This window comes from Pinus tabuliformis, chromosome 4_1, assembly GCF_031772625.1.
Source record: "Pinus tabuliformis cultivar Carrire ecotype Pingquan chromosome 4_1, CPIR1, whole genome shotgun sequence".
In the NCBI taxonomy this organism is placed as follows: Eukaryota; Viridiplantae; Streptophyta; class Pinopsida; order Pinales; family Pinaceae; genus Pinus; species Pinus tabuliformis.
The window spans coordinates 71,070,512-71,085,496 of record NC_142303.1 but is presented as its reverse complement, the minus strand read 5'-3'; the positions used below and the strand labels follow the sequence as shown (position 1 = coordinate 71,085,496).

At 33.9% G+C, this 14,985-nt stretch overlaps 1 protein-coding gene across 2 annotated transcripts in view; it reads left to right on the top strand.

Annotated features, from left to right (window-relative positions):
• Positions 1–12,764, top strand: part of LOC149174189 (small G protein family protein / RhoGAP family protein) — a 116,512-nt gene extending 103,748 nt beyond the window's left edge. For both annotated transcript variants that reach the window (XM_089419223.1, XM_089419222.1), the window contains exons 6-10: positions 11,140–11,238; positions 11,338–11,415; positions 11,576–11,820; positions 12,024–12,273; positions 12,378–12,764. In XM_089419223.1, coding sequence (XP_089275349.1) covers positions 11,140–11,238; positions 11,338–11,415; positions 11,576–11,820; positions 12,024–12,273; positions 12,378–12,538 — 833 coding nt within the window. In that variant the 3' untranslated portion in view covers positions 12,539–12,764. The remainder of the gene's footprint in view (positions 1–11,139; positions 11,239–11,337; positions 11,416–11,575; positions 11,821–12,023; positions 12,274–12,377) is intronic.
• The last annotated feature ends 2,221 nt before the right edge of the window (positions 12,765–14,985 follow it).

Below are 14,985 nucleotides of genomic sequence, written 5' to 3'. Positions count from 1 at the left end.
TTCCGCTATCCTGAGCTTGGATTGTTGTTTTCTCTTCGTGTTAGAGGCTTTTCTTTCAATTTATTTGGTAAATATAGCATTCACAGGATGGGAGGATTACGCATTGGACTTAGTCCAATACCACTGACCTTGCTCCACTGCCAGCGAGCGTTCATAGCTCTAATGGAGATTTCAGCATGCCCCATTGGATGTTACCTCAATAGGAGTGGGAGGATTACACACTAGATTTTAATCTAATGCCACTGGCCTTTCTCTACTGCCAGCGAGCGTCTATAGCCCCGACGGAGATACCAATATGCCCCACCCAAGAAGACATAAGTTCCTATCCCTAGGGTAGTATGTTAACTAGGAAGGTCTCATGTATTTTTGTGATGTGACAACTAGTTTCGCCAAAATTTCAATAGAATTTTATGAAAGCTCAATCTTATAGTTATAGGTCTAGCCCTTATGACTTAATGTGATCCCTTAGTATTTATGTGTAAGTAGTATGGAAGAGGAATGTGGTGAGGAACAGTGTTGATAATATCGGTATCGGGAAAATATCGGCGAGGGTCCGGAAAATATCTTATAGGAAATATCGGCGAAAATATCGGCAAAATATCGGCAAATATCGGCAAGCATAAAAAATGCATAATATATTCATTTTTTTCAGATTTCTAAACATATAAAGCAATAACAACATGAACTAAACACATTGGCACATAAATATGAAGAAGGCATTGATATGTATGATGTCAAATAGAAATGATACATCAAACTTCAAAGGCGATACCAAATCCTGCTGATCCCTGATAGTGATAAATTGATAATTGTCCAATCAAGGACTCAAACAAAATGTTAATATAGTTTAATGTTAACACTGGTGGTGGTTTGAGCTATGGTTTTCACACTTGTATCCCAACTCTCAACTCCTTGCCATCCATTCAAATTTCAATTCCTAATTAGGCCGATAACTTTGTTTTCAAATTTTTAATAAATGTTTAGATAAATTTATTTATATAAATATAAACGCATTATTATAATCTTATAATTTTATATATTAAGATTTTTCAAACACTTTCATTTTTATTACGTAATGAATATTAAATTTTATTAATTTTATATTAAAAATATTATATTCAGTTGATACATATAAGTAGTGATGTTATGAATAGAAAATTAAAATAATATTATAATTTTTCAATATTAAATGATAAAAACCATTAACTTTTCTAATTATAGGGAATATAAAATTAATTAAATTTCATATAATAATATTATATTTAATTCATACATATTAACATCATTATTACAATAATGCATCCAGATTCCAAACAATACGTTCACGTCCAACAATATCATTGTTCCTCAATTAGAAAATAAATATTAAATAATGTAGGGCTTCAAGTTGTGCCTTCAGCCTCATTGAAAAAAATGGAAGGGCGGTGCTGTATCAATGACATCAGAAATGAAATTCCGGCAGCATTTTGATGATGGCGAATAGGTGTTGGCCAGCCAAATTGACGCGTAGGCATTCACTAGGGATTAATGAGTGAAATCCCTTTCCAAATAAAATTCAATAGACGGGATTTGCTTATTTATTATTCATTCCCATGAAAGGAGAGTGATGGAGTCGACTGTGTTTCCACATTATCAATTTGAAATGCAAATTTTTGCCGTTCATCATAGCAGCAGTTGAGATGGCCAGCTTCGTTTTACCAAGAAATCGTGATTTGAAATGGTTGTCAAAGGGCATTTCCAGCTCTCACGAAAACAAAATGACGTGCATCGAAAACTGAAAAACCATTTTATAATTCGTCGATACAACCTAACCGGCGATATTTACCCTCGTCTCGCGATTTTTACTAAAATATCGCCGAAATTTCGTATTTCTCGCGCGAAATTCAAAACTTGAAAATATCGCGATTTTTCGGGGGCGATATTTCGGCCCGCCGAAAATATCGCGATATTTGCGAATATCGCCGATTTTTCGGCGATATTATCAACACTGGTGAGGAATATTCAATATGAAGCTGACATTACTAAGAACTTAATATCTGAGTCCTTTGAAAATTGTTACCACTTAAACATGATTTAAAAACAAAGTCCTTAAATATGTATTTAAAAATCTCGTTAATATGGTTCATACTAAGGACTCATATATGTGTATTCCATTCTATAATGATCGCATAAAAACACTTCAAGATGCAAAAAATCTTCATCTTTATTCATTCTAAACCTAGGAAGCATAAAAAGGTTTATTTATATACATGGTATTGGTTTATATACAATGTGTCTCAATAACATTTTTTATGAAAGGAATAAAAAATCCATTGTAACCAAACAAAATTTATATCAATGGCTAACTTCGTAACATTGGGCTCCATTCTTAACAAAAACTGTAATATAGGAAGCAAAGAGTAAGTTTCATCAACTAACACACTTCTTAGAAAAGAGTAGAAGTAAAAGCGGAATGAGATTGATGTTCTTTTAAAAACTTGATTCATCCATTCCTCCACAAAGTCATGATATCCCATTTGAAAATTTAAATGATCAAAATTTTCAAGAATGAATTTTTTAACAATTATTTCATAGGAGGGATTCTTGTTGCTTTTTGAAATGGTGATAGAGTTAGTCCCACAACATTCTTCAGATTCATGATTTAAAATAGATAAAGAGTATTTTCCGAAATAGCCAACATGCTTCATATTAAAGCTTGTGGTACTATGATCCAATTCTATAGCATGTCGCAAAAGAGATTGTAAATGAAAAGTATTAACGTCATTATGTGATGCAACAACCTCAAAATGTTGAGTAAAAGTGTCATTATTAGAGACATGGGAAATTATGTTTTCCTCATTATAAAACTAATCCTTTGAAAAATGTGGATTTAAATCATAATTACCTTGTAGGCTATTACATTGGTTATAACTATAATAACTAGGAGGAGATGAAAGGAAAGAATTGATATGTTTAATTTCATTTTTATTTATAAATTCCTTTTCCTCTAGTTATCATAAACAGGGTATGAAAATATTGATTCAATTAAGTTATCATAGCCTTCATTCTGACTAGTATTAAAAATATCTAAAGTATGTTCAAAACAAGAACTAAACTCATGATCAGTTTGTAAGCCTACTTCATGATTCAATTCATCATCATATCGATCATAAACAGGGGGTTGTGAAAATTCAAAATGAACATCAAATTAAGTCAAAATAGTCAAAGATAAGTTCATGTAATAGCTTCCCTGTTGCATCACAAAAAGGTTTAATAGGTGGAAGAATATCTTTGTTGATCAATTGTTGTTGAAGACCTTCAGGAATATGTGGTAGAATGTCTGATTGGTAAGATGTAGAATCAAACATTTCAATTGTAACCTCTCCTTTATCATTTTTATTATTATCTTCTTCTAAACATGAAATCAAAGATATATAAGAACCAATAAGAGTTATAGAATCTGAAAATTCCTCTAAACATAAGTGTGTTGTATGATATTATGTTAAAGAAAGAGAAGTAACTTGTTCATGATCTTCACGATTTGACAACACATCCAGCTCATTAGCACATATGATAGAAGATGATTCTTCAAGGTTTTCAAAGTTAGATTCATTAATGTTGCTTTCTATTTTAGATTCATAATCCATTTGAGTTTCTTCATTGTTGTCATCATATTGATTTTCAAGGTTATTATCATTATTATGTTCGTAACAGTCAAAGTCAAGTAATCCTATAGGATACATACATCTATGATAGTCACGAAAATTTATATGAAAATATTTTAGAGAAGAAATCGTACCAAGATGGAGACTTTTGTACACTTCCGAGCGACGCCTTCCAAGGACATCATGAATAACTTCATTAGAACATTTTCATGGTGTACTCCTATCTTCATAATGTTGTCGTGAAAGTCTTTGAGATGTTGTGTTGGATTATCCCCTTCATCATTTCGAAAACGGGGCAGGTAAGCATCCCATATATCTATGTCAGGTAAATCATGTGGAGAACCTGCAATATTAGAAAAATTCAAAGGAGCAAAACGTGAAGAAATCCATGAAACCGCCATTGAAACAAAATCAACAAGAAAATTAAACTAAGGAGCTAGCAAGTGAACAAATAAACAAGAAAGATTTACCTTAAATCCTTTTAGGCGCATACAAATGTAAGCTTGTCCACCAACGGATCACAGATTTAACCAATTAATCGGTTACTAGAGGAAACAAAACCTTAACAATTCGTTTCTCGACAACAACGCTAAAAGATGTTGGTGCACAGATTGTCCCAGTAACTGAGGGCACCCTAAGACCACATCATTGAGGATCCTAGATCCTCCCGCTTTAGGTGATAAGGGTTGGCTTCCCTTTCACCACAGTTGGTAATCCCTGGTGATAATCAAATTTGAATAGTCGTTGTAAAATAATGTAAATTAAATTGATTTTATAATTAACAAATAAATAGGCCAGATTATCGAATAAAGAGTATTTTAAATAATTAATGTTTTTTAAGAAATAGAGGTGGTAGGCATATAACATGTGAAAACTTATTAAAAGTAAAATGTCATTATGGCTAAGTGAAGTTTAAATTAATATATCATATTTCTCACAAAACATAAGGGTTAGTAAAAATAAAAAAATGAAAATTTGGAAGTTAGGAAAAATTGGTTTAATGCATTTAATAGACATGTTGCAGTTGAAACAATGTGGCATTAAGTGCTATTATTATTCATCCTGCAACAAAACAATTAAATTATTTGATTTATTTTTTCTAAATAGTAAATATTGGAGGAAAAACTAAACCAATTTTAGTATGTGGGAGATTAATCAACCTGATCATGTCAAAGTATTGATAATCACCACATATTACCAGTGAAATAAAGAAATGGAAAATAGATTAACAATGAAAAATAAAACAGGAGGATTGGTTTTATGGTATTTAAATTTATGTGCAAATTTAGAATTTTGTTCTGCAACAAATAAATTCAAATATAATTTAAAAAACTTTAAATAACAAGTATTCACATATTTAAATAATTATTGCATGCAATATTATTGAATAATCACGTTATATCAATAACATGCACAATTAACCAGTGAATAAAATCTCACATAAAAATAACACACAAAGAAAAGAAAAAATAGATATTATTAAATAAAAATCCTCATAGTGACAATGAACAACACCACTGTAGCAAGTACATGATGGCTTTAAAAAGAATAAGTCTTCATCTCCAATGCACCACCATCCTTCAATCTGCCCAAAAAAATCCTTGCCAAAAATTTCCTTCCCAAAAAGCTCTCGAAATAAACCCTTACATGCTCTTTTAAATGTCTGGAAGTTCGTTTCATTTAGTTCCCGTAACTTCTAGTAAAATTACATTAATAATTATTATTTTAACTAAATGAAACGTATGTTTATTTCACTCATTAATCTCACGTTCAAATCTTTAATTAGTCAATTATTAAATTGTCCATCGTAAAATTCCTACATAAAACAAATTAGAGTTAATCCTTTATATTAACAACTAGTAAATTAAAACGCAATGAATGTTCTTTGTTTACTTTGCCAACATTTTCTATAATAAAACTTTTTCACACACCTTTATTTATGAGATGACTTCACAAAACACTATAAGGAGAATAATTGGATGAAACATTCATATCTTATTCTCTTTTTCGAACAAATGCTCTTTTGACCTAATTTTTGCGGTAAATCTGAGTAAACCTTTCATAACAAAATTTTAAAATTTATTTCATGTAAAAATGTTCGATGGTTCTCAAAGTAAATCATCGTAAATCCTCCTCAACCTGTAAATAAAGCTCTAGTTTCTAAAATATATTTTATGTGTATGAATTCAGGCATGTGAAGATAATCTTGCAATAAACCTCAACAAGAACATTAATGAGAATAATTTCACGAAAATGAATTTAAGGTGAAGAAAACCCTAAACTCCCCAACCAAGATGTGGATGTAATAAAAACTTAGGGATTAGAGTCAAATTAAATCAACTGTTTTCTTATTATGTTGGGTGAGGAATAGGGAGTGCTTACTCGATGAAATCTCATCCACTGATCTTGTTTTTAACAAAGGGATGACATTCATATCGGGTGGAGAGCTACAAGTAAATTAACCTCTTTCCTTGACCCAATGGCATTCACACGAATGTGTGGGGCCTTGTGCATAGTTTTCGATGTGATTTTTCATTTAATAAGATATGGTTCAATAAATAATTTGTCCTTTAGTTCTTTTAATGCAACATGAAAATAATTTTGACAGATAAATAAATAATTTTGATGTAATGTTATAAATTCGATCTTTGGAAAATAAAATATATAGGGTATGTTGTTTAGTAATTAATGATTTTCATAGATTACCCTAATATTTTTTGAGCATTTGTTTCATTAAAAGTTTTACTTTTCTTTCTCAACTTTCATTTTTACGTCATAATTAACCCACGGTAACATTTGTAAAATTATGTTTCTAATATGTATTTCACACACACACACACATATATAAGAAGTCAACCCCCTTAATGATCGAAACACCAAATTTTAAATATTATTAATATATATATTTTCCCCTTTTTAGTGGACATTGTTTCCCCATTTTTAGGAGTTCTTAATGATAGTAATAATATCTCAATTATGTTTAGTCACATATACTAGTTAGTGATATTTAATCTTTTAATTGTTTGTATTTTGAATTTATATGTGATATATAAAATTAAAATAATAATTAAGTATTTCATATGCATATTTATAGTGTGACATTTCTTTAACGTCGCTTAGTTATAATCCCTGCTTAGATTTTTTTCTAATCCCTTGTATTGATTTGTCTTTTGTATTTTAGGGAGTCGAACTAGGCAAGACATAACAGAAAAAGGCTTGCACGGGTGAGGGTGCATAAAGGTAGCTTGATTTTTTGAAGAGGGTTAAAATGAACGGGAGGTAGGGAGGCAACTTAAACCCTGGATTGAATAAGACCATCATCATCTGGGGGCTTTCTAGAAGAGAAATTAAGATTTTTTCCTTAAGGTCAAAACGTTGATGAGACGAACTTGGGTGTCTCTCACACCCACTGACTCATGATATAAACCCCTTTCATAAGCTCTTTTCGACATCCTTAATATTCAGAGGCTAAACCTACTCAAGAACTCAAGGAGGGAAGACTGGTAGTGAGAAAGTACTAACCTGGTAGTAAAGGGTGCAAAGGGTTATGTTGGATTTTCAATCCTAGCGTAGAGGCGACGGTTGCTACAGAGAGAACAATGTAGAATGACAAGCAAGGAAACTAGGTAGAAAATGAGCTTGAAATCTTGTGGATAGGTGTATTTAATATAGAAATGCCTTGCTAAATATGGATAGGACACCCATCATGGTTTCAATCAAATAGGAATTAAATATGCTCTAATATCGACACAATGTCCCATCCATCGGGTTAGACAAGTGGGTTAAGTTCCTTGCATGTTCGGGTCGATGCCCTTATAGACCGTTGATCATGTGAACGATAAACGGTCAGATCTCATCGAGTGGAGCGGGGGCGTGTTAACGCCCTTGCTCCTTCCTTCCTGATGGGAATGAGAGCCGTCGGATGAAAACAGATCAAGCAACTGTAACTTATTGGGGAAAACTTAGTTGTTTAACTAGTGAGCATGCCCTGCCCGATGGCGTGTATCAACCGTTAATTTGAAACAAGAGGGAAATTATTTGTAGATTAAGCTCCTAGGATAAACAATTCGACAAACGGGAAGATTCAAGGAGCAATTTTGATCTCGGGAATATATGAGGGAGTCATATGATGAGGGAGACACAATGTGAAACTAAAAGAAGGAACCAAGATCTAGTTGGGGTCAAATTGGCGACAACAGGTGGCCTTCTCACTAAATACTTGGCAAGACCAAGAAATATCTCATAAACCCAAGTGGTGGAAATGGTTCCAGGGTGAATTGTGCCCTCCTCTAACAATTTATATTGTTGGCTGCTGAATGGAACTAGGAATCCTGCTCTCAGAAGTGGTCAAATTTTTTTGCAAAACTAATCCTAGCCTCCCCTCACCAAACCCACAAAAACCCAGAAAGGGTTTGGGTTGAATCCACCAACCCCCGGTGAACCCCAATAAGTGCAAATTGCCCAACCTAGCCAAAAAACGCCCATAGTTTTTAATGTTACTGAATTATGCTCCAAATCTACCACAGGAAATTTCTCCCAGCTCCGAGTAATTCTCCATTGAGAAATACCTTCTATCTCCAACCCTTATCTCTCCACAAATTTTTCGCCCTTCTTCCATTGCGCAGGCTAAGCCAATCCCTACGCTATGTTCCGAGTGAGAGAAATGGCTCCTCAAAATCCCTGCCTCACTGTCCAACAAATTCGCTACAAAATCTTAGTGAATGTGTGGGAAATAATCTTACAAATCCTTTGGAAGTCAAGCAATCTATAGCGGATCTCAATTGGGGTGTTTCGAATAACTTCTGTGCCCAAGGAAAATACGCACCAGCTGGAAATAATCTGCAATGTAGCTCCTTTAGAAGTCCTGAGATAGAATTCTCTCTACTCTCCTAGGGTGACACTCGGAGTTCACTGAAGGTAGAGGTGGAATTCTCACTTGGGAATCCCTTGTGCTAAACAACACTGGTTGACTTGGCTAACCAACTCAATAAAATCTGTGTTCAGAAGTTAAATTGTCAAAAGATGCAAATGAAGGCCTCTTTTCCTTATTTATAATCGCTAGCCTCCTTTTCTCCCTTGGTGGCCCCCACTCTTTCTCTCTCCTAATTTGCACCCCTCCTCTTTTCTCTCTCCCCCAAGTGTGTGAGCTCCCTTCTTGGGCTGAATTTCTCTCTCTTGCGGACCCCACGTTCCATTAGAGCTGCAATTTCCCTTTTTCCTCCCTAGTTTCAATGCCGGAATTGGCTCCTTTTCCAAAAATCGTGTCTAATGTGGAAAATCAAAATTGGGGATATTACATAAACTTTGTTATTGGATTGATATGGCTCCCTAGGGTAAACCAGATTATGCTGATTCCAGAATTTGCGTGCCTCTGATCTTATCAAGAATTAAATTTTGGATTGACTTTTACCATGAGATTGACCTATTTGTATAAGGTATTAATCTCGTAGTAATCCAAAGAATACTCTAGATGGTTCTCCACTCTTCAGATTTGACTAATCTCAAACCTACTCTCACTAGATCCTAACATTGGATGCACTCATTGGAGCTAGCATTTCGTGGAGGGCAAAGGTTCTTATTGCTCAATTAAGGGCCAACTCGCATCAACTTCGGTGTGAAACAGGACGGTGGAAAAGGCCTAAAGAAGCTTGGGAAGAATGGGTGTGTACATTTTGCATGTCCGGGGCTGTGGAATTGAAAAAACATTTCATTTTGGAATGTGATGCATTCAAAGACATCAGAGAAAGTTATGAGAACATGTTAGCATCAGTTTCTTGGTGTTGTCTTTTTAGGGGGATTGTTGGAAGGTTGGGCCAGCTCATCATCAATTTGAATCGGAAAAAGATTGAATGACAAAAAGCAAAAACAGGGAACTAATGGTCTCATAGATTATTTTTAGTCTCGAAAACCTTAAAATATCATTTCATTTCAATAAATGACCCAAGAGTTAATGCTTTTGGATCTAACTTGTGTGATTCATCTAGTCACGTTCCTCACAGTGTCCAGCTGCATTTGATTGCCCATTTGGATTTGAGACTTAAAATATCTGTACACCAATGTGGGTTGATCAGTCCTCTATGATTCTGCTGGGGGATTCCTATAGCTTTCACAACTACGCAGATTATTTAACTACACGTGTTTAACTTATGATGTTGTGATCGTGCAATTTGTGTGATCTGTGAAGTAATTAGACTACACATACACTATTCTTTCCGCTAACATGAAAGATATCTCCACATTGTGTCACACATGGAAATAGGTTATGTGAAGTGATAATATATCATCCCTTTAAAGGGTGTGATTATGTTAGTATTGTCATGTACACTTGCCCTACGTTGACTTATTTCTGTTCTAGGTCCAGCTAGGTAACATGTAGCTAAACGATCCACTACCAAAAGGATTTTCTCAAAGTGAACCTATGTCACAAGGTTCGTCGAACTTTAACCTCGAGGTTCGAATTTTGGCGAACCTTAATTTTTTTGAGGTTCGGCGAAACCTCATCGAACCTCATTGCTATTAACCAAGTCCATAGATCAAAAATCATAATTTCATATCACAACTCAAGCTTGTAATTTATCCTTGCAGTTTACATGTCCGTCATAGCATTTTTTATTTTTATTGATGTTGATTTCTTACTATTTTATCATATAATTAATTTTAAATTAATATATCTGTATATATATATATATATATATAAACGAACCTAATGGTGAACCTCATCCGAACCTCATCAAAAAATTCAAACTCAAATCGAACCTAATTATTGCCGAACCCGAACTCGAACCCGAACCTCATCAAAAAATTCGAACTCAAGTCGAACCTAATTATTGCCGAACCCGAACTCGAACCCGAACCATGTGACATTGAAGTGAACTGATAGAACACGAGTGTGAACACATCGTTCAACAACCATATTTTTCAAATCAGAATTGCGACAGAATTGTGTGAGAATGAGCCAATAAATCGATTTTAAGATGCTTTTTTCATGGGACCTGTCCAAATTTCGGGACAACAGTAGGGCTCCTATCTGACACTAGTCAAACTCGTGTCCTACAAATAGGACACAAGTCAAACTCACTCCAGACACGTGTGATCCAAGTGTCATGTCCGACACATAAAATATGTGTCACAAGGGGAGAGGACGTGTCATGTTACTTAGACTAACACTAAAATAGGAGCATGGAAACTATTGGTAAGTTTATTTGATCAATCATAGTAAAGTAGAGATTAAAGACCTTGGTATGATGAAATATAGAAAGCATGTAAAATGATGTCAACAGCAAGATTAGACCAGAAAAATGTAAAATGGGACGTTGAAAAATTTAGCGAGGAGATATATTTGGAATAGGTTGAATTTTTGTTTCTTTTTAGACCTTCATTCACCATCACCGAAACCAAAAAACTAGCTGCTTTCCAGTTGTATTGGAGAAACTTATTCGAAAGGTATTGCCTGACAATACTGATGGGTTTTTGTTTGGCCATGTTAACATCTCAGTTTTTGGAGTGCCAATCGAGATTGTTGTACACAGACAGAATGCTTCAAGACCTATTCCTGAAATATTAATAAAATGTGCTGATTACATTGTGCTAACAGGCAAGTATTTATCAGCTTTTTATCTTTCAAATCATATTTATTTCGTAGACTATTTACTGAAGAGTTTTCAAAGTGACTAAAACCAGAAGAAACTACCAGGACTCACTTCAGAATACATTTTCAAGTCCGACGGAGATGGAAGAGTTGTTCAAAACCTAGTTTCTTTGTATAATGAAGGTTAGTGCTTTGTATTCCTTTATTGTTCAGCTTGTATACCATTGTGTATATCAAGCAAAATGTTTTCTATAAGATGTGAGCTTAAAACAATAAATTTAGTTTGAAATGTCTGTTACTATATTCAATTTTGACAACGTTCATTGTCAAAAATGACCTACAGATTCGAAGGCACCATTACCTGAAGGTGTGAGTCCGATTGATGTTGCTGCTTTGCTTAAGATTTATCTTCTAAGTCTTCCTGAGCCCATTATTTCCTTTGACCTATATGATGAGATTAAAAATGCTAGAAGCAACGTACAGCAACTGAGAAACATTCTGAAAAAACTTTCAAGTGTGAACCATTCAACCCTGGAGTTCATAACTGCTTTACTTCTCCGGGTCAGCCAAAAATCTGCTCTCAACAAGGTGATTTGTACATGCAATCGCTTTGAATAATGGGACAAAACAACGTTAATGCAATGTTCTTTCATTTGGTCAGAATGATTCATATGCAGTCGTCTAATGAGCCATCCAAGTTATTATTGAGATTGAGCTGTATAAACAGATATAGTTGATTATTCATATTAATATCTATCTATTGTGGCATTGAAAATTTTGTCCACCTGTAGATGGATGCTCATAGCCTTGCAGTTGAACTGGCTCCAACAATATTTTGGCAGAGGAGTGAAAGAAAATCCAATACTAGCGGACAGCAATTACCCTTATGGCATGCAGGCAGACTTTTTCGGCTGAAGTCCTCATCACAGGATTCAGAGAGAAGTTTAAGTAGAACTTGGACAGGTAGACATGGTTTCTCTTCTCAAAATGGCAACAATAATCATCGAAGCAGTGATTTTGATGATTTGCGTGATCTCTATGGTGAGTATAAGTTGGATGTTTGTCATATTTTATGATGGGAAGTCCTTTAGAATGGTCGAGTTATTACATCTATTTTTGATGTTGTGCTTATTACAATATTGCAGAGGACGGGAACAGCTCAAGTGGAGGTTTGGATGTAGCATCACAGATTCCTCTGGATGATGGCGTTCCACCTGTTGATTATGTTATTGTGGAGGTTGTACAATGTTTAATTGAACGCCACAATGCAGTTTTCACAGATGCAAGTGAAACTGTGTGGCACTAATAGCTTTTCTTGTCTTGATCTGATAATTTGGAATAAATCTGTTTCAAATTCCCGTTCCTTATCGTAACATTTGGTCTTGTATTTAACAAGGATCCGCTATTTATTGTGATGTGTTTTTTGTGAATATGAGTCTATGTATAGCGATACTTGTTTTATTAGATGAATGTTAATGGTCACCAAATATTCTTTATGAGAAAAGGAAACGAAGAAGATACCATTTGCTCAAGGAGTGTGTTGCTTCATATTTGCATGACATGCATTTTGATCTTGAAGTCAACTAGCACTCGAAGGCCTAACCAGTGCTTTGCACAGCTGATCATAGCATGAAGCTTTATACAAAATTATATATTTCTAATAGTTAACCTTTCGCTCAAAGATCATACAATTTCCAGTGATTATTTTTTCAGAAGAGTATTAAAATTTGAAGATTTCATTATACTTATAGTGCCATTTTGGTTCTTACAAAAAAGTGGCTGATATTGTTTCCCGACTCACACGGACATTTTCAAATTTGGCGGCAGAGGATGGATGGTTAAAAAGTGATTGGAATTTGGGAAAAAAAATTTCAATAAATTTTGTATAAGCTGTGTTTAAATCATATTTTTGATGTTTAAATCATATTTTTGATGTTGGAAATGGATTCAGCACCATCAAAAACCTGTGGGTACCAAAATCTTGAAATCTGAGAACTGTACCCTGGATTTACAAAAATTCCCCTCTGAAATTTATCAAAATATTACCGAAATTTATCAAAATATCATGAGAATTTCTACTGCACAAAAAAGCAGCCTGGTTAGACTCTGCTTCGACTCTGCTTCAAAAGTGCAGTCTGGTTAGCCTCTGCTTCAAATTTTGCTAAACTAATAAGGAACTGCACCATGCAAAGCTTTTTTTAAATTTTCCTTAATAGTTTGTTTGATCGAGGAGGCGGAATTAAAACTACACCCTATGCCAATGAACTATCAACAAAATAGGAGGGTGTTAGAAGTGAGTTTATTGGAAAGGATCATATTTTTGTACGAAGGCTGATGTTTTGGCGTCCATTCAAAATGTCACAATTCGTAATATTTTATCTGGTAGCCATCTAGTGCAGGTTATCTTATCTGATATGTACATGCATTCAAATGTCATGTTAGCTCTTATATAATATTCTAGTCGCCATGCTGCCTCAAAATTCTACATCGGTGTACGTGTCGATAATAATAAAACAATGAAAACAATCCTAGGTCTTACAACCTTAAGTTTGTTGTGATGAATTAATTGTGGCTCTCGCCCTGAATTAGTTAGTCTTTTTTGAAGCCTATTTTCATTTTTTCTCTTCAATGGTCTTTTTTTTAACAATTTTAATTTGTGTTTTACATTTATTTTTCAAAATATTAGTTTAAGATTTGTAAATTAATTTTGGATTGTTTAAATTTTTAACTATTTTAATTTTTTTCTTTCAAAACTATGTCTTTGGAAAACCTTAGGGCACTTTTTTTGATTTCAAGGGTGGTGTCCCGTGTAAAATGAGCTATGTAGAGTATTGGGTGTTAACTTAATAGGGACATTGAGTGAGTCCTATATAAGTAAAGCCAACCAATTTGAGGACTTGACCTCATGTTTACTATTCTTTAACCGTTACTAAATTTGTGTATTTTTCAAAATATTAGTTGAAGATTTGTAAGTTAATTTTGGATTGTTTAAATTTTTAACTATTTTATTTTTTTTCCTTGAAAATGATGTCTTTGGAAAACCCTAGGGCACTTCCTTTGATTTCAAGGGTGGTGTCCAGTGTAAAATGAGTTATGTAGAGGATTGCATGTTAACTTAGTAGGGACATTGAGTGAGTTCTACATAAGTAAAGCCAACCAATTTGATGACTTGACCTCATGTTTACTATTCTTTAACCATTACTAATTTGTGTTGTGCATTTATCTTTAAAAAATTACTAGTTTTAAGATTGCAAACCAATTTTAGATTGCTTTATTTTTTGTTGAGTTAGGATATTTTGACACTTAGGATCAACTTGGTCTAATGTGTCTTTAGGTAAAAATGTGTTTCTTTATTATACCATTGTAGTTATAATATGTTCTAGACTTTGAGTGATCCAACAATTCATATTTCCCTCAATACGAATGCATATTGATTTGTGGTTTGACACCTGATTAGTTTGTGATCTCTATTTAAAGTGCATGGAGGGTCACTATTTTACATTAATAAGTTGTCTCAAGTGCTCATGTTGGCTGAAGTTGTGTGCTGTCTTCTTCATAGAGTGTTTTTGTAACAATAATTCCTGTTTGTATTGAAGGTATAACTTATATTGTATATATATATATTGATTAGCAAGAATGATGAATACTACAATGAGGGTCCCCATTATAAATAACGAGGTAGGGTTCCTTTTCATTAATGGACGTGTCTTTTTGATAAGACATGTATGCCACTAATTAATTAATTAGAATTTA